This window comes from Bos mutus, chromosome 4 (genome assembly GCF_027580195.1).
Source record: "Bos mutus isolate GX-2022 chromosome 4, NWIPB_WYAK_1.1, whole genome shotgun sequence".
Lineage (NCBI taxonomy): Eukaryota > Metazoa > Chordata > Mammalia > Artiodactyla > Bovidae > Bos > Bos mutus.
This window is the reverse complement of record NC_091620.1, coordinates 108,809,060-108,827,244: the sequence shown is the minus strand read 5'-3', so window position 1 is coordinate 108,827,244 and position 18,185 is coordinate 108,809,060. Positions and strand designations below refer to the sequence as shown.

The window sequence follows — 18,185 nt, the reverse complement described above, 5'->3', positions numbered from 1 at the left end:
GCATACCCCCTCTTATAATTTTTAATTACTGAATTTTAATTATGGGAGACCAACTTAGGGTATATTTTTGGAAAATATCTTTAACAGAAATAGGAATTTTATGTATTAGTTCAGTCTGAATTTATAAAAAGCATAAATACAAAATCTGTTTTTTTAAGTTACTGAAACAACCTGTTAGAATTGATTTATAGTCAGTTAGGTGAAAGCTTAACATTAATGTTTTATGCAGAAAGAATGCTTTGATCATTTGCTCTTTGCTTCTCTTTAAGATGTTCACAATCTTCTTGTTTTCATTGTTGTTTACATCCCACTTTAAAATAAGAAGGTCCATAATACTGCAAATAGCAACAAAAACAAGATAAAGTGAAAATCTTAAACACATTGCTATTTTCTGAGATTTAAATTGCCACTGTCACTGTTGAGTCGGTTTTAAATGGTTTTAGCAGTTCTCTCTACTTTGTTCTTCACACAGCAGTACACCATTCGACACTTTGATATAACCTTTTAACTTAATTCTTGTAAACTATGAAACCTTTATCATTTATAGCCCATATAATATCTGCAACTGAAAGACAATGGAACTGATTATTACTCATAAATGACTGTGGTTTATTTAAATCAGATACTTTCTCTTTTCAGCTGCTGAGAATACTTGCAATCACCTTGTGGCCTTTTGATATTGGTAGATATATCCAAAACAGCATTGACTTGAGGAAAAATTTGTGCTTAGAGCCCTGATATGAAAATTTTAAAGTCACTTAAATTTTTAAAGAATTTTTGATATATTAATGAATTTTCTATTGTAGAACAAATTATGAACCTTTTCTTTACTTGAACCTATACTTTATTATTTCTGTGTTATAATTTCAGCTTTGGGGATAGTTTGGAAAATTTCCACCTTAAAGGAGGAATAAATAAGCTTCAGTTATCAAAAACAGAGTACAAAGATTTCAGTATCAAGGTAGAAACACAATAGAGCAAAAATATATTCACAATCAGGTATGCATCATCTTGAGACGTCTGACTATGGCAGTAACTTAAAGAATTTCAAAATATTTGTCCTTGAATATTGAGAGCCTACTAATATGATTGACACAATTTCATTTTAGTAAAAATAGAGAAGCTTTTTATCTCACGTGTGAATATTTCTAAATAAAATTATTGAGCTCTTGTTCTCTAGGGATTGAAAAAACGTGAAATTATAAATAATATTTTATTCTTAAGAATAATTAAACTTTTTTATTCTTTAAGGTATTTGGCACATTGAGCACCAAGCTTTTGTATAAACATTGAAAATCCAAAGAATTACCATGCCACATGAAATTTTAAAATTTGTCATGTGTGTGATTATCAAGTATCTACCAAAATTATATCTTTGAAAATTAGTTCTTTGCCTTTATGTAGATTATGAAAAAAATAATGTTACCAAACTTCAATAGACTTTTAGGTTGAATTTATATTTTTTGTTAAGGTTAATTACATCTTATTCTTTTTAAGCTAAATTGAATGAGTCATTGACAAGCATCAGTATTTGTTTTGTGCCACTTTAAGGGCTGTGGGACTTCCCTGGTGGCTCAGTGTTAAAGAATCTGTCTGCCAGTGGAGGTGCTCCATGAGACATGGGTTCGATCCCTGGAAAAGGAAATGGCAACTCACTCCAGTATTCTGGCCTGGAGAATTCCATGGACAGAGGAGCCTGGCAGGCAGCAGTCCATAGGATCGCACAGAGTCGGACACAAATGAGCAACTAAAACAACAACAAAGGCAGTGGAGCCCAGGGGAGACAGTGTGATCAAGATGTCTCAGGGACACCAGAATTCAAGGTCTAACCCTATAACTTAAGGTCGGCTTAGGCTGTACCTTCCTTCATTTCTCATCTTTCAAATATGGATCCTGATATCTACCCCCATGGAAGTTCTGAAAAGATTAAAGCATCTGTTTTAGTCACTGACAGAACTGGTGTTCACTAAACGGTGGCTGTTATTATTTACAATAATAAAAAACTCCTGGCAGCTTTTCCCCCTATAAATCCTAGAACTTCTCACTCTTCTCTGTAGCCATAACACTCTCAAACCTATTGGAGTATTCTGACTAAAGCCTTTCATATGCTTACTTGGAGATCTTAGGAATCCATGGAAGTTTTCAGACGAGTTTACTTTTATGAAAACAATTTTGTAAAAGTCTATCACATGGTGAGAGAATGCCATTTGATTTTTTTTTATCAGAATAATTATAACAAGTTTCTTTTACCCTTGTTTTTCAACTATTTAGTTTTCTTCAATGGAAATACATATATTCTATGAAATAGTTTATTTAATTCTGAGTAACTTTGTACCATCACCAAGTGTACAAAGTAAACAGATTCTTCCTAAAGATAAATCTCAAGTTCCGTTCAGTCGCTCAGTCATGTCCGACTCTTTGTGACCCCATGAACCGCAGCACGCCAGGCCTCCCTGTCCATCACCAACTCCCGGAGTTTACCCAAATTCATGTCCGTTGAGTCGGTGATGCCATCCAACCATCTCATCCTCTGTCATCCCCTTCTCCTCCTGCCCTCAGTCTTTCCCAACATCAGGGTCTTTTCAAACGAGTCAGCTCTTCACATCAGGTGACCAAAGTACTAGAGTTTCAGCTTCAACATCAGTCCTTCCAGAGAACACCCAGGACTGATCTCCTTTAGGATGGACTGGTTGGATCTCCTTGCAGTCCAAGGGACTCTTCAAGAGTCTTCTCCAACACCACAGTTCTAAAGCATCAATTCTTTGGCGCTCAGCTTTCTTTATAGTCCATCTCTCACATCCATACATGACCACTGGAAAAACCATAGCCTTGACTAGATAGACCTTTGTTGGCAAAGTAATGTCTGCTTCTTAATATGCTGTCTAGGTTGGTCATAACTTTCCTTCCAAGGAGTAAGCATCTTTTAATTTCATGGCTGCAGTCACCATCTGCAGTGATTTTGGAGCCCCAAAAAATAAAGTCAGCTACTGTTTCCCTATCTATTTGCCATGAAGTGATGGAACCGGATGCCATGATCTTAGTTTTCTGAATGTTGAGCTTTAAGCTAACTTTTTTGCTTTCCTCTTTCACTTTCATCAACAGGCTCTTTAGTTCTTCTTCACTTTCTGCCATAAAGGTGGTGTCATCTGCATATCTGAGGTTATTGATATTTCTCCAGGCAATCTTGATTCCACCTGTGCTTCTTCCAGCCCAGCGTTTCTCATGATGTACTCTGCATATAAGTTAAATAAGCGGGGTGACAATATGCAGCCTTGACATACTCCTTTTCCTATTTGGAACCAGTCTGTTGTTCCATGTCCAGTTCTAACTGTTGCTTCCTGACCTGCGTACAGGTTTCTCAAGAAGGCAGGTCAGGTGGTCTGGTATTCCCATCTCTTGAAGAATTTTACACAGTTTATTGTGATCCACACAGTCAAAGGCTTTGGCATCAAAGGAAGAGGAACCAGGGATCAAATTGCCAACATCTGCTGGATCATCGAAAAAAAAACAAGAGAGTTCCAGAAAAACATCTATTTCTGCTTTATTGACTATGCCAAAGCCTTTAACTGTGTGGATCACAAAGATAAGTCTCAAACTGGCATAATATTTTGTTGCCATCTTTGTCTGAGAAACGTGGTAGTACTTGGTGGTCCTGTGAACCATGACGACACAGTCATCCAGTTTTAGATCACCAGCCTCCAGGAAAAAAGGAAACAGTGCCTCAGCTCAGCAGTAAATTTTAAAGAACCTGGTTAATCTCTCTGGACACTTGTAGTATCTTATGTTCATTTATTTCCAACCTGATAGGTTGCCTTCCATTCTTTAATTAGAGTCCAGCTACTTACATAGATAAAGGAGAATTTCACCTGAGTCATACAATGTGAAAGTTTTACTGGGATTGTAAAACTTATTCTCATCTATTTCTGTTACTTTCACAATATAATCATATTGAATATTCTAGAGTAACTAGATAATCATAGTAACTAGATAATCACAAATCATAAACTAAAATCATATTTTAGTGTGTATCACTCAAAGGTTCTACAGTGATTCTCAAAATTAGCCTTTTTGTGCTGGTATCAGGGCTTCTCTGGTAGCTCAGTCAGTAAAGAGTCTGCTTGCAGTGCAAGAGACCCGGGTTCAATCCCTGGGTCAGGAAGATCCCCTGGAGAAGAAAATGGCAAACCACTCCAGTGTCCTTGCCTAGAAAATCCCATGGATAGAGGAGCCTGGTGGACTGCCGTCCATGAGAATACACAGAGTTGGGCACGACTGAGCGACTAACACACACATGCTGGTATCATGTACACTGGTCTGTCTGTCACTAAAATCTGGAAAACGACATGTGTACCCAGATGATAGCAGATAGTCCCAGGTTCTGCCTCCAGTGATAGCAAACCCACTTAAAACTGTTATCACAAATGTGAAATAGGCTCGGGGACATTTGCCCACTTCTGTGTCTTCCCATAGGCTAAATTGAAAACACTTTGCCTTGCCTGGGCTACAGCCCAGGCATCACCCTACATATGAACTAACACAGGAAGGAAGCCAAGTAGTACCTTATTTTAAAGGTAACCTCATATTCTTTTTTGCAGTGAATATGGTTTGTAGTAGTCCCAAAGAATACCAGATCCATCAATCTTAACAAGTACTTAACTGTGTGTGCTTTTGTTTTTCCTTTTTTTTTTTGTTTTCCTGTTGCATATATCACAGTCCTTTTTTAAAAACCAGACCTCCAGAGAGGGCCTAACTCATATCAGTAAAATCTTTCTGATATTAGTTATAACTTTAGATAACAAGATCCAGGCATATGAAATGAGGCTCAGTTATGATCTAGCATTAGAGCTTGCAAGTATTCCGAATTTATTCAGACAGTTACAGTGGCTATGTAAAATTTTTCTTTTCCATTTTACCTTTTCTGTTTTCCTTGGCATGGCAAAACCTGAAGTTTCTTTTTCTAAAGCCAAGTGATTTTATAATCTGTGTATAAAATCACACATTTTTTTCCTGGAAAAAAAGTGTATGGTTGTTTTTATTTGCATTTTAAAATGTGCATGCTCTCCCGTGTTTTATAACCTGTGGTTTATGCAGGAATATGCTGAATTTCAGTATCGGAGGAGGCACAGACAACAGCGCCGGCGAGGAGACGTGCACAGTCTGCTGAGTAACCCTCCAGACCCCGACGAGCCAAGTGAAAGCACTTTAGGTGAGTCCTTGCATTGGGTTTGTTGTAATCTCTTAGTTCTCTTGCATGTCTTCGAAAAGTGGCGAATCTAAATGTTGTGAAAGAGTTTGTAATTTAGGTATACAGTCAGCATGCAGGTGCTTCTAATGTCACAGGATGCAGAAAACCAGGGCGATTAAAAACATGGACTGGGGAGTCAGACAGACCTGAGCTCATGCCTCCAGCTCTGCTGCATGTCACTGTGAAGCTTTAGTCCCCCAACCTCTCCAAGCTTTGGTCTCCTCCTTCTAAAGAAGCAACAGCAGTAGTGTCGCTTTGTGGGCTTGTTGTGAGTGTTAAATGAGGCAGTGTCTGTAAAACCCTTAAATACGAATAGCACCCAGCGAGCACTTGATAGATTGTAGCTGTTGGTTACTCTTAGTGTGTTCCTGAAATATTTTTCTCCTAACCTCAGTTTTCCTATCAACATTTTTAAAATTCCTAGTAGTGAAGATAATTTATCATCCTTTAAATATTAAATTTTTAATTGAAAATCTTCCAACTACAGCAGTGTCAGCAGCTCATCTTTAATATATCAGGATCGACAGGGTTAAAGATTAGCTTTGGGGGCTATTGTAACTTGCAAATTCTTTAGTTTTAAGAACTCTGAAAACTAAAACACCTTTCTTGTTGCCTAAGGGGAAAAAAACAAACACTTGGTAGCACTTGCCTTTATGAATAGAACGATGTATAATCTAAATAAAGTTGTAAAGCCTGATCATGGATTTGAAATAATTGTGTTAGATATATATTGTTGCTTGTGGTGAGACATTATGGATGAAAAATCTCTGAAAGATGAAGTGAACTTGTGGCCCCGGGTTTTCACCAGCGCTCAAAGAGAAGTCATTGATTTAGTTAAAAAGATGTACGAGGCCTGATGTGACTAAACTCTCTGGCACTGCTTGCTTTGACACAGATCTCCCAGAAGGTGGCGGTGGCCGCAGGCCAGGCACCTCCGTGGTAAGTTCTGCATCTATGAGTGCGCTGCACACTTCCTCCCTGCGTGACTACACACCCGCCAGTCGCTCCGAGAACCAGGACTCTCTTCAGGTAGCCTTTCTGGGCAACTTCGTTGCCCCTGCCTTTTGCTCTTTCTCCCTTGAGCCTGGCTTCCTATTTTTACTTCTGTTGCTCTCCTTTTTCTCCCTTCCCTTCTACAATCTTTGCTTCAGAGCTATACTACAGGGAAAGATTTTTCTATTTCAGATTTACACTTAAGTAATTTATTTTCTCTTTAGCATGGGCAAGGAGAAAATTAAAATAAGATTCTAGTAGGTCAAAAAGTTCTTCTGTATAAATAGAGGTACTGTTAATCATCTGTTTGGTAAAAGAACAGTGGCAGACCTCACTGGGTTCAATCATTTTTCCTTTTAAATTTTGAAGTAATTTTACTTTCTTTTGCCTCAGGCTCTGAGTTCCTTGGATGAAGACGATCCCAATATACTTCTTGCAATACAATTATCTCTGCAAGAATCTGGGCTGGCCATCGATGAAGAAAGTACAGACTTTCTCAGTAATGAAGCATCCTTAGGGGCAATAGGCACCTCTTTACCTTCCAGACTGGACTCCGTCCCCAGGAACACAGATAGCCCTCGAGCTGCATTGAGCAGCTCTGAGCTATTGGAACTTGGTGACAGCCTCATGAGACTAGGAGCAGAAAGAGACCCATTTTCAACTGACACCCTGAGTTCCCACCCTCCCAGTGAGGCGAGAAGTGAATTCTTCCCCTCATCCAGTGACCCTGACTCAGCCAGCCAGGACGCCAACATCAATGACAATCTTCTTGGCAATATCATGGCTTGGTTTCATGACATGAACCCTCAAAGTATTGCTCTGATTCCTCCAGCAGCTACAGAAATCAGTGCAGATTCTCAGCTCCCCTGTGTCAAAGACGAGTCAGAAGGTGTGAGGGATGTGGAACTGATGCCTCCAGAAGATTCAGTGTTTGGAGATGCTGCGATCAGTGAAGGTAGAGGAACCCAAAGAGGAGAAGAAAATGCTTTGGAGGGAAATATTCTGGCTGGGGAAGCAGCATCTCAAGCTGGCGACAGTGGTAATGAGGCCGCCAGCAAGGGGGATGGTTCCGATGTTTCAAGTCAGACACCTCAGACCTCAAGTGACTGGCCTGAACAAGTACACTTAGTATGAACTGCACATCTCGGGGCTCTAGTGACTTGCAGGTACAGATGGTATGCTAGTGGAGTATGCTTTGCAGAGACTTGATCCACTTAATTCCAACTAATTATAAACCACTGACATTAGGATTAAATGTGAAGGAGTTCCCTTGAATGGTATAGCTTCATTTCTGATTTTAACCTGACAGGGAATTTCTTCTATATTTAATTGGATAGCTTTTCCCCTTTATGCTGACAAACAGAAGAGCTGGAGAGATTAACACAAATGGAATAAATAGCTTAGATTCCACATTCGAAGAAAATGCAGTCCTCTGTTTAGATCAGCAGCACTTAAATTGAACATTAAATGAAAGGCTTACTTTCTAATCCTTGGGTGGTTTTTCCTTTAAAAAAAAAAAAAACTGAAAGTTTTCTTCATTTCAGTAGTTATTTTGGACAGACCTAATATTTCATTCCTCCATCTCTCTGTGCTCTTCTGTAACTTTCCTTCTTCCTTTTTGTCTGAGCGGTGTGAATTGAGGTAGCCAAGGCTTCTCTTTAGCGCTGCGTCTACCACAGTGTAATTGATTTTAATTTCACATGAATCGGAGATCTCTTTTCATGTCTATTTACAGTCCACTCGTGCCAAACTCTGACTCGTGCGCTGACAAGGCGTGCAGGTGTGCCGTGTCCCGGAGGGCTTCCAAGCAGTCTCAGCCTTCCTGGAAGTAACAGGTGCCACTTGGTAGCAGTGATGTTGCAGAATTTAGTGGGCTTTTGTTGCCATGGAGACTGCATTTAAATAAATGTAGCCTGTAGCTTAAGTTAACTAAATCTAATGCTGCTGTTCAAAACAGTTTATTTTAATATTAAAATACAGTTGATTAGCAACAGCGGTGCTGTATTTTAAGAGACACTTTATTGGAAGTGCAATCATAGTTCTTTGTTTTCACAATTTTACAGTGCATTCTAATTACTAATGGGTGCAATTACTTTTAATGGTAAGTGTTTTATAAAATAGAAAAAAAAAAGTGGAGTTTTCATGAGTTATAGTAAATCCCACAATTATTTAAAAAAAAAAAAAAACTCAGTAAAGCATCCTGCGCAACATGTTACCGTGCCTTTGCCTCACCTCAATGGGTAGTTGCCAGTCAAGTAAGTAATTCCAACTTCAATGTCTCTTCTGAAGTAACTATGCTGTATGAATTGCAAAGACCTCCATAAAACCACCCATGGCCTTGCCTTTACAGTAAATATAACAACTAAATGTTCAATCGGTTTGTTTGACTAAATCGCAAATGCTGACGTGTTTGTTCTATTGCACAATACTCATTTGCTGTGTGATTACTGTTTAGTGTTGGAAAAAATCAACTTCCTAGTTACCAGTGTCTTACTGTGAAGAAAATGCTGGTCTTAGTTGTAATTAAGATACAGTGGTACAGTGTGTAATTAAAACTAGAATAAACTGTTGGAATCGCTGTTTTACTTACATATTACGAAAACTAGCATAACATAAGCAAAATAGATATGCAACACTCTATTTAATGTTTTGCCAGATTCTTATCAGAAATCTACAGATACCAAAATTCCAGTACCAAGTTTGTACAGGCAAGTCCTGGGATGGGTGAAAGGTTATGTTAGTATTAATATCCACATGAGCTGAAATTAACAATTTTTGATTACTTTTTGTCCCAAACCCTGCTGTTGAAATTTCCTTGTACTTCGAATCGTATGGCTCAGACATTATATTAGAGTATTTAATATTCCCCTCTTCCCTTAGGATAAACTGTGTGGGAATTGCTCCTGTGCCATGGATATCGGAAGTCCACATTGGTTTTTATTTCCCCAGCTATCAGAAACATTGATTGATATCAATCCCTATTAAAATTAGTTGGGGAAAATATTACCTTTATCTACAGTGTATTACTGTATATGAAACTGAAATAGTCCATTAAAGGATTTTTTTACAAATTTAATTTAGATTGAAAATATCAACACCAATCAGTTTTTAGATCAAGTTGTAATTTTTCAGTAGGAGGAGTCTGTGTCACACTGAGGCGGCTGCAGAGCCGCGGTGCCGGGAGAAGGAGCGCCGTGCTGGCAGTGTCGTCGAGGCTTCTGGTTTCACACTCTTGTGCAGCTCCCTGTGTTTCTGTGGTCTCTCCTGAGCATGAAAAGGATCAGTATCCAATTTGTATTTCCTTGGTACATATTTTAAAAACACAGTCACTGACTTTACGATTCAGAAATAAAGTTTGGCAAAGCCTATTTTGTAAACAAGTTAATTTTATAATGTAAGAAAAAATTACTCTAACCTTGACTTGTTATTTGCACTTTCATAGTCTATACTTGATACATTCCCACTTTATATACAATAGGATTCTACAAACGTGTAGATGTTTGGCCAAATGAATGCTGTTAATAATATGTAAAATTCTTTGATTAAACATTTATTACTTAAACTACTTCACTTTTGTCTCATTATAGACTTTGTTTAACCAAGTCAGGAAGCTAATCTTCTTCACATTAAATTCCCTCTAATACGATGGGGTTAATTTGGTTCTTACATGTAATAGATTAGTTCCTAATATTTTCTATACTAGCCTGCTTACTGAGCATGTTATACCCCAGAGATAAGCCTAAAACGTTGCATGATAATGTGTTAAAACGTTGTGACTTCAGCACTCATTATTTTTAATCACTGTAACTTTCAGAAGAAAACTTACGGTTTTTCCTTGAAGTCTCTAATAGAAACATAGAAAAAGAATTTTAAGATAGTTTGTGAAATTGCTTAGGATAGGAAAATTTTTTTATGCCATATGAATAGAAATGCCTGCTTCTCAATCATTTAATTGTTCTTTCCCGTTTAAGTAATTGCAGCAGCCCCCAGCATCTGAACTTCAGTGCTCAGGCACAAGTCCCAGACCCCCAGCTGACGCTTCACAACATGTGCCCATGGTAACCTCTGAGAGTCGTCGTTTTGTTTGCGCCTGTCAGTTTGTGGATCCCAAGCTTAACTCCAGTGTCAGTATGCAGAATTACTCTTTAAATGTTGTTTATTACAGCCACTGATCTCATTTCTGTTCCCTTTTTAGTCCTTGAATCATGTTGCTGACCTTAATGAAATTAAAATCTGGTGGCTCAGTGGTAAAGAAGCCCCACGCCAGTGCATGAGACTCGGATTAGATCCCTGGGTCGGGAAGATGCCCTGGAGGAGGAAATGGCAACCCACTCCAGTATTCTTGCCTGGAGAATCTTATGGACAGAGGAGCCTCGTGGGCTACAATCAACCCATAGAGTCACAAAGAGTCGGACTCACTCAACTGAAGTGACATAGCACGTACTGTGGCTTACCTGTTATGAAATTGCAGTCTCAGACTTACTGAAATTTGGTCATAATTTTAAAAGTTACAGTTAGTAAATTACTAAAGAGTAAAATTTTAGAATCTAAATATCACATGATAATACCAATTTGGGTTTTTTCCTTTTTCAGGCTGAAATTAAACTCCATAGGAGAAAAGTATTCATGTGCTTGGCTCTGGGGCTGAGTAGTAGTTGTATCTCAGCCCTGGGTTGTGGTTGTAATTACAAGGTCATCACCTAGCAACAGTATGTTACTGCCTTGTCAGTCATTATCCCCTTCTCTCCAGTAGATTTCTTTCTGGAAAGATGTGAGTAGGCAATGGCATCCCACTCCAGTACTCTTGCCTGGAAAATCCCACGGAAGGAGGAGCCTGGTGGGCTGCAGCCCATGGAGTCGCTAAGAGTCGGACACGACCCAGCGACTTCACTTTGACTTTTCACTTTCGTGCATCAGAGAAGGAAATGGCTGCCCGCTCCAGTGTTCTTGCCTGGAGAATCCCAGGGACTGGGGAGCCTGGTGGGCTGCTGTCTATGGGGTCGCACAGAGTCAGACACAACTGAAGCGACTTAGCAGAAGCAGGTCTTTCTAGATTATTATGTGATCATTCTTCTAAGAACTGGGTCTAGTCATGCTTAAAGAAAGATGGACCAGAAGAGTTTCCTAAATTTAGCTCTCTGTTGTACTTAGGAATGACAAGTGGCTGACACACTGCTGCTGCTGCTAAGTCGATTCAGTCATGTCCGACTCTGTGCAACCCCATAGGTGGCAGCCCACCAGGCTCCCCTGTCCCTGGGATTCTCCAGGCAAGAATACTGGAGTTGGTTGCCATTTCCTTCTCTAAACCAACTGAGTGGTGGCCAAACTTAAGAAGAAATTGCTCTTATTCAGTCTTTAAAACTGTAACTTGAAAATATTCCTAATCAGGATATAGATATCATCTCTGAGCCAGCCTAGCCTTCACAAGGCATCAGTTTACAGACAAGCTGGGAGAAAGATTCATGAGGAGTAAACAATACAGAAAATGGTAGTTATGGGATGAGACAGTCCAGTTCTCCTGGGCCTCTGAAGTGCCTACACATCTTGCTGAGTGTGCCAAGACTACGAGAACTGATGAGGGGTTTGCCTGAGCCACTTCTCAGCACTTATATCTCTCGTAAGCCTGGGGACAAGAAGCAGGTTTGCTGTAAAAGTGTTGGATTCCTTGCTCTCTCTTCCTCAGCTGTGACACAGACCGCTGCGTGCTTGGCGTTCATCCAGGCCTGCGGTGTTGCCTGTGGGAACTGGGGACCTGGAAAACTGACATAAATATGCAGACACTCACTCTGCATGCTGCACACGCCTCTGATCAAGGATCCTGTGTCTTCCGTCAGCATCCACAAAACTGACAGGCTAACTTACTGGATAAAGTCAAACCTCAGATGGTTTCGGCAGCAAGGTTTGGAATGCTGACAGACACTTTTCTGGAAGGTGAACCATTGGGCCAGGTTTGGGAATATTAGATTCCCTGGAATCAGTCTGGTAGTCAGTGCTGTCAATCAAGATGGATTAAAGATGGGGGGAGGACAAGTGTCCCCACTGGCCTAGCTTTTACTGAACAGGAGTTGAGTTAATGTTTACAGGCTGAATGGTGAAAATAGGGTTGAAACAAACTGTCCGAATATGCCTTGATTGTTGCCAACTCTGGCATGCAGACAAGAAGGAATGCTTTCATGACAAAGGGCCAGCAGTGCCTGTGAGGGACAGAAGGTGCCAAGGACTACAGGCTGAGCACAGAGGCGCACGTGAAGAAGAAAGAAGCCCCTGGACTGTAGTTTCCTCTGATACGGGCAGGCATCACCACTGCCATAGGAGAGAGTTTTGCTGGTCTTCAGGCACTGGCAGGGAGCAAGGGGTGGGGGTAGGGGGAAAAGACCAAAACAATTAAGTTTCCCACCCAGCAGCCTACCTCCCCCACCCCTGGCTTCCTTACCCTCTCAGCTAAGGGACAAGGTGATGTGGCATCCATTTACCACCTTTTGTTTATAGCTCCTGACTCACGCAGTTTAGACTCTTCAGCTCGGAAAAGGGAATTTCTCCTTAGTGGAGAAGGGAGGCTTCCCTTGTAGTGGAGCTCTTTGGCTGATTGAAAGTCACGCTGCTCCCAGCTCTGAAGGTCTAATGGAATTGACATGTTATGTGCCCACAGGTCCCTGTCTCATAAGTGTCAGTGGGGCTGTTCTTACCTAGGAACTGCTACATGCGTCAGTCTGATTTCGGTGTTGACCATCTGGTGCTGTCCATGTGTAGAGTCTTCTCTTGTATTGTTGGAAGAGGGTGTTTGCTGTGACCAGCACATTCTCTTGGCAAAACTCTACTAGCCTTTGCCCTGCTTCAGTTCACAGAAGAACTGTGGAAAAAAGATCTTCACGACCCAGATAATCATGATGGTGTGATCACTCACCTACAGCCAGACATCCTGGAATGCGAAGTCAAGTGGGCCTTAGAAGGCATCACTATGAACAAAGCTAGGGGAGGTGATGGAATTCCAGTTGAGCTATTTCAAATCCTAAAAGATGATGCTATGAAAGTGCTGCACTCAATATGCCAGCAAATTTGGAAAACGCAGCAGTGGCCACAGGACTGGAAAAGGTCAGTTTTCATTCCAATCCTAAACAAAGTCAATGCCAAAGAATGCTCAAACTACCGCACAATTGCACTCATCTCACACACTAGTAAAGTAATGCTCAAAATTTTTCAAGCCAGGCTTCAGCAATACATGAACTGTGAACTTCCTGATGTTCAAGCTGGTTTTAGAAAAGGCAGAGGAACCAGAGATCAAATTGCCAACATCTGCTGGATTATCGAAAAAGCAAGAGAGTTCCAGAAAAACATGTATTTCTGCTTTATTGACTATGCCAAAGCCTTTGCCTGTGTGGATCACAATAAACTGTGGAAAATTCTGAAAGAGATGGGAATACCAGACCACCTGACCTGCCTCTTGAGAAATCTGTATGCAGGTCAGGAAGCAACAGTTAGAACTGGACATGGAACAACAGGCTGGTTCCAAATAGGAAAAGGAATACATCAAGGCTGTATATTATCACCCCGCTTATTTAACTTATATGCACAGTACATAATGAGAAACGCTGGGCTGGAAGAAACACAAGCTGGAATCAAGATTGCCGGGAGAAATATCAATAGCCTCAGATATGCAGATGACACCACCCTTAATGGCAGAAAGTGAAGAAGAACTAAAAAGTCTCTTGTTGAAAGTGAAAGAGGAGAGTGAAAAAGTTGGCTTAAAGCTCATTCAAGCCTGTCTAGTCAAGGCTATGGTTTTTCCAGTGGTCATGTATGGATGTGAGAGTTGGACTGTGAAGAAAGCTGAGCACCAAAGAGTTGGTGGTTTTGAACTATGGTGTTGGAGAAGACTCTTGAGAGCCCATGGACTGCAAGGAGATCCAACCAGTCTATCCTAAAGGAGATCAGTCCTGGGTGTTCATTGGAAGGACTGATGTTGAAGCTGAAACTCCAATATTCTGGCCACCTCATGTGAAGAGTTGACTCATTTGAAAAGACCCTGATGCTGGGAGGGATTGGGAGCAGGAGGAGAAGGGGGCGACAGGGGATGAGATAGCTGGATGGCATCACCGACTTGATGGACATGGGTTTGGGTCACAGAGTCAGACACAACTGAGCGACTGAACTGAACATGCATCAAGGTGAGAATGGGGCCTGAGTCCCTTCCGATTCTGCTTCTTTGTCCCCTCTCCTGTGGTCCAGATGAAACAATAAAGAAGTCCAACAAGAGAAAGTGAAATCACTCCTTTTGTTAAAGACTTGGTAGCAGCCCAAGTACTCAAGCCATTTCCCAGCATAACATTGCAGCCTGCCTGACACAGCCGCCCAGTACTCCAGTTGGCTCCTAGGCTCTTCTTGAAACTGAATGCCTGACCCCTGCAGGCCTTGGGAGTCACTGATGTCACTGATGTGACATGTCCACTTTGGGGTGGGTTGCCTGGCAACCAACATGGACCCAACAGGCCTTGCAAGTCAAACAAATGGTAAGTTAGAGAGCATAGCCAGCCTGACTGCTGCAACAAGTATTTTTGACTACGTGAAAAATCAGTAGCTATCTTTGGGGGGATATTTTGTGTATATCTTCATTTCCTAAAGAAAAACCACTGGCTTCCTCAGGGGTCTCAGTCCACAAAATGCCTGGGTTTGGTTCAGTTGATTATTAGCAACTTTAGGAAAGCCCAGCAATATTTTCCTATAGCTGTAAATAATTCTGAAATTGTGAAGTATTCTAAAAATATGGCAAGGCAAAAGAACTGAAACAGCTAAAACTATTTTGAAAAGGAAAAAGTGGGAAAAGTCATTCTACCCATTTGCAAAACTACGGTAATCAAAACTGATACTGATGGAGGGATAGACACACACATTGATAGAATGGAGAATCAAAAATAGCCTCCTTCCCATATCATCAACTGATTTTGACAAATGTTACAACAATGCTACAACAGAGGAGGGACAGTGCTGGTAAATAAGGCAGGCAAAAATGTGAGCCCCTGAGTCGCGCACTGTACAAAACTTGAACTAGATCATAGATAATATAAAACTTCTGAAAAAAAACTTCAGAAAAAAATAACAGAATATCTTTACATTCTAGGTTAAGCAAAGGATCTTACACTTGGTACCAAAAGCATGATCCATAAAAGGAAAAATTTATAAATTGGACCTAATCAAAATGTAAAGCTTTGTTCTGCAAAAGACCTTATGAAGAAGATGAAAAAATCAAGCTATAGACTGGGAGAAAATGTTTGCAAACCACATATCTAGAATATATAAAGAACTTTCTAAACAGTAAAAAGATAGACAATCCAATATAAAATGAAAAAAAGACATTTCACCAAGGAAGACGTATGGCTAACAAATAAGCACCTGAAAAAAATACTAACATCGCTACTGAGTAGGAAATGCATGTTTAAACCATAGTGAGACACGCTACTGGAGAAGGAAATGGCAACCCACTCCAGTATTCTTGCCTGGAGAACTTCATGGACAGAGGAGCCTGGCGAGCTATAGTCTATGGGGTCGCAGAGTCAGACACAACTGAGGGATTAACACAAGGCACGCTACACACGTATCAGGATGGCTCAAATGATTAGTAGTATCAACACCAAATGCTGCCAAGGATGCAGCTGGATCACTCATACACTGCCTGTGGGAATGGAAGACAGTACAGCCTCCCTGGGAAGTATCTGAATAGTTTTGCTAAAAACCAACTACACTAACCATATGACCAAGCATCAACTGTTGGATGTTGATGACAGAGAAGTGAAAATTTAGGTCCACAAAACCTGTACACAATTGTTCATAGCAGACTGAAGTCCACCAGAATGTCCTGTAGTAATGGCATGCTTTACTGCAGTAAATGGAATATTTAAAGGATGAACTAGTGACAGCTTGTAACAAGTGGAATGGATCTCAGGGGAGTTAAAATCGTCTCAAAATGTCACACACTGTATGGCTTCATCCATTTAACATTTTTAAATGACAGGTGGTTACCATGAGTCAGGGATGTGGAGGGGAAGGGAGGTGCATGTGTGAGTCTAAAGGGATAGAAAGAGGACCTCTGGTGATGGTGCAATCTGCATCTTGGTTACCATAGGGGCTACACGAGTGTACATGTGATAAAGTGACAGCTATACATAGATTTCACACACAGTGTCAGTTCACTGGTTTTGATATTGTACATTATGTAAGAGAGAACCACTAGGGGGCAAGAGTACACTCTGAAGTACCTTTGCAACTTCCTGTAAATCTATAATTATTAAAAAAATATATAATTATTTCAAAATAAAATTTTAAAAATCTAAAAGGTGACAGGCTACACTTGGCATGTGTTGTCCATTTGCTGACCCCTGCTTTAGTGCAACAATCAGATAAACATTACCTTAGTGCATTATGAGTTAGCAGAGTCCTACAACTTGCACACCATTGACGATTTTACATTTTCAGCAGTTGATTTGTTTCAAGGACTTTGATTAAGCAAAAGATACCAAAACTGCCAACATTTGTGTCAAATGCATGGCATGGCATTTGGGCCATTGATATTCTTAAAGTGACATACCAATGTTAGAAATGCCATGGCTAACAGCATACTAGCCTTTAACATGAGCAGTTTCACCAGGGTCCATTTGTGTGATAGATTTGCTCAGCAAACCATGCCTAAAGCTAAATGAGGGAATAGCCATTTGGGATAACACAAAGAACAAAAGTTAAAAGTAAATTATAGGCCCAGCATTTGTGGGCATTATGAAAGTATAACCTAAATTTTTCTATGGATTCTTCTTCTTTAAGCTTCCATTGCCACATTCTGGACACCTTGGGTTGATTTACAGATGTGCTACCCATCACGGGCAAATCATGGACTGTCTTCTCAAAAGATGAATTTCTATCATTGAGAGCAAAGTAATTACTCATTTCATAGGCTGACCCTAAAAGGTATGTCTTGCTCAGAGTCCTTATTAAATGCAGAAGTCAAAAGTTTGTCATAGGAGTGTTAGAATCTCTTTTAATTGAGTCACCACTGAGTCACCACCAGGGGCTTCCCTGGTGGCTCAGATGGTAAAGAATCCGCCTGCAATGCAGGAGACCTGGGTTTGATCCCTGGGTTGGGAAGATCCCCTGCAGGAGGGCATGGCAACCCACTCCAGTATTCTTGCCTGGAAAATCCCCATGGACACAGGAGCCTGGCAGGCTACAGTCCATGAGGTCACAACAAGTCAGACACAACTAAATGACTGTCAATCTAAATACAATATAATAATAGACTTCCATGTGATGGCACGTACAGTAGACTCAGAGTGGACTCTTGGGAGCATTGCTGAGGCAACAAATGTCTAATGTGTGGGGATAGCAGAAATGTCAATGGAGAAATAAATTGACCAGGTGTCCCTATAATGTGCAGGAAGGTTGTTTTGATGCCAGAAGAATATGCACACCTCAAGCTTCCCAGGGGAATTTGCTTTCTCGTGTGGAAGGAGTTCCCTGTGACTTTGGCAGGTATATGTGTGCATGGTGATATTTGTTGAGACAACCCCACCCAGGAGCTTTACAGGGCCCTAGATTTTTTTTTTTTTTTTTTTTTTTTTTTTGCTGGGTGGCTGTAAAGTCCCTTTCTCTGCTACTTGCTCACATTTCAGAGGTTACATCAATCTTCAGGACTTTGCTGGTAATAGGAGAGCACAAACACTGTAAAGAAATTCTACCACAGGAGTGGAGATATGGCTAATTTGGAACAGGTCATCAAATTCAGGTGGGTGTATGTGACTATAGTGCTTGTTACTTAAGTCCATATGTCTTATCTGAGATCTGTATGTTCAGTTAAATCTAGAAATAAAGCTCCATGATAAATCTAGAGAGACTAGAAGATGTCATCTGATTTCCCCATCTTATCCCCCGCACAATCCATCCATGCTAGCAATGGCCCCTGCTT

General features: G+C 40.5%; 1 protein-coding gene across 4 annotated transcripts in view; it reads left to right on the top strand.

The window, feature by feature from the left end:
• ANKIB1 (ankyrin repeat and IBR domain containing 1) overlaps positions 1-9,803 on the top strand; it is a 157,127-nt gene extending 147,324 nt beyond the window's left edge. For 3 of the 4 annotated variants that reach the window (XM_070369865.1, XM_070369866.1, XM_070369868.1), the window contains exons 18-20: positions 5,092-5,206; positions 6,141-6,274; positions 6,632-9,803. In XM_070369865.1, the coding sequence (XP_070225966.1) occupies positions 5,092-5,206; positions 6,141-6,274; positions 6,632-7,372 (990 nt within the window). In that variant the 3' untranslated portion in view covers positions 7,373-9,803. The remainder of the gene's footprint in view (positions 1-5,091; positions 5,207-6,140; positions 6,275-6,631) is intronic. The other variant, XM_070369867.1, reaches the window with a different exon arrangement.
• The last annotated feature ends 8,382 nt before the right edge of the window (positions 9,804-18,185 follow it).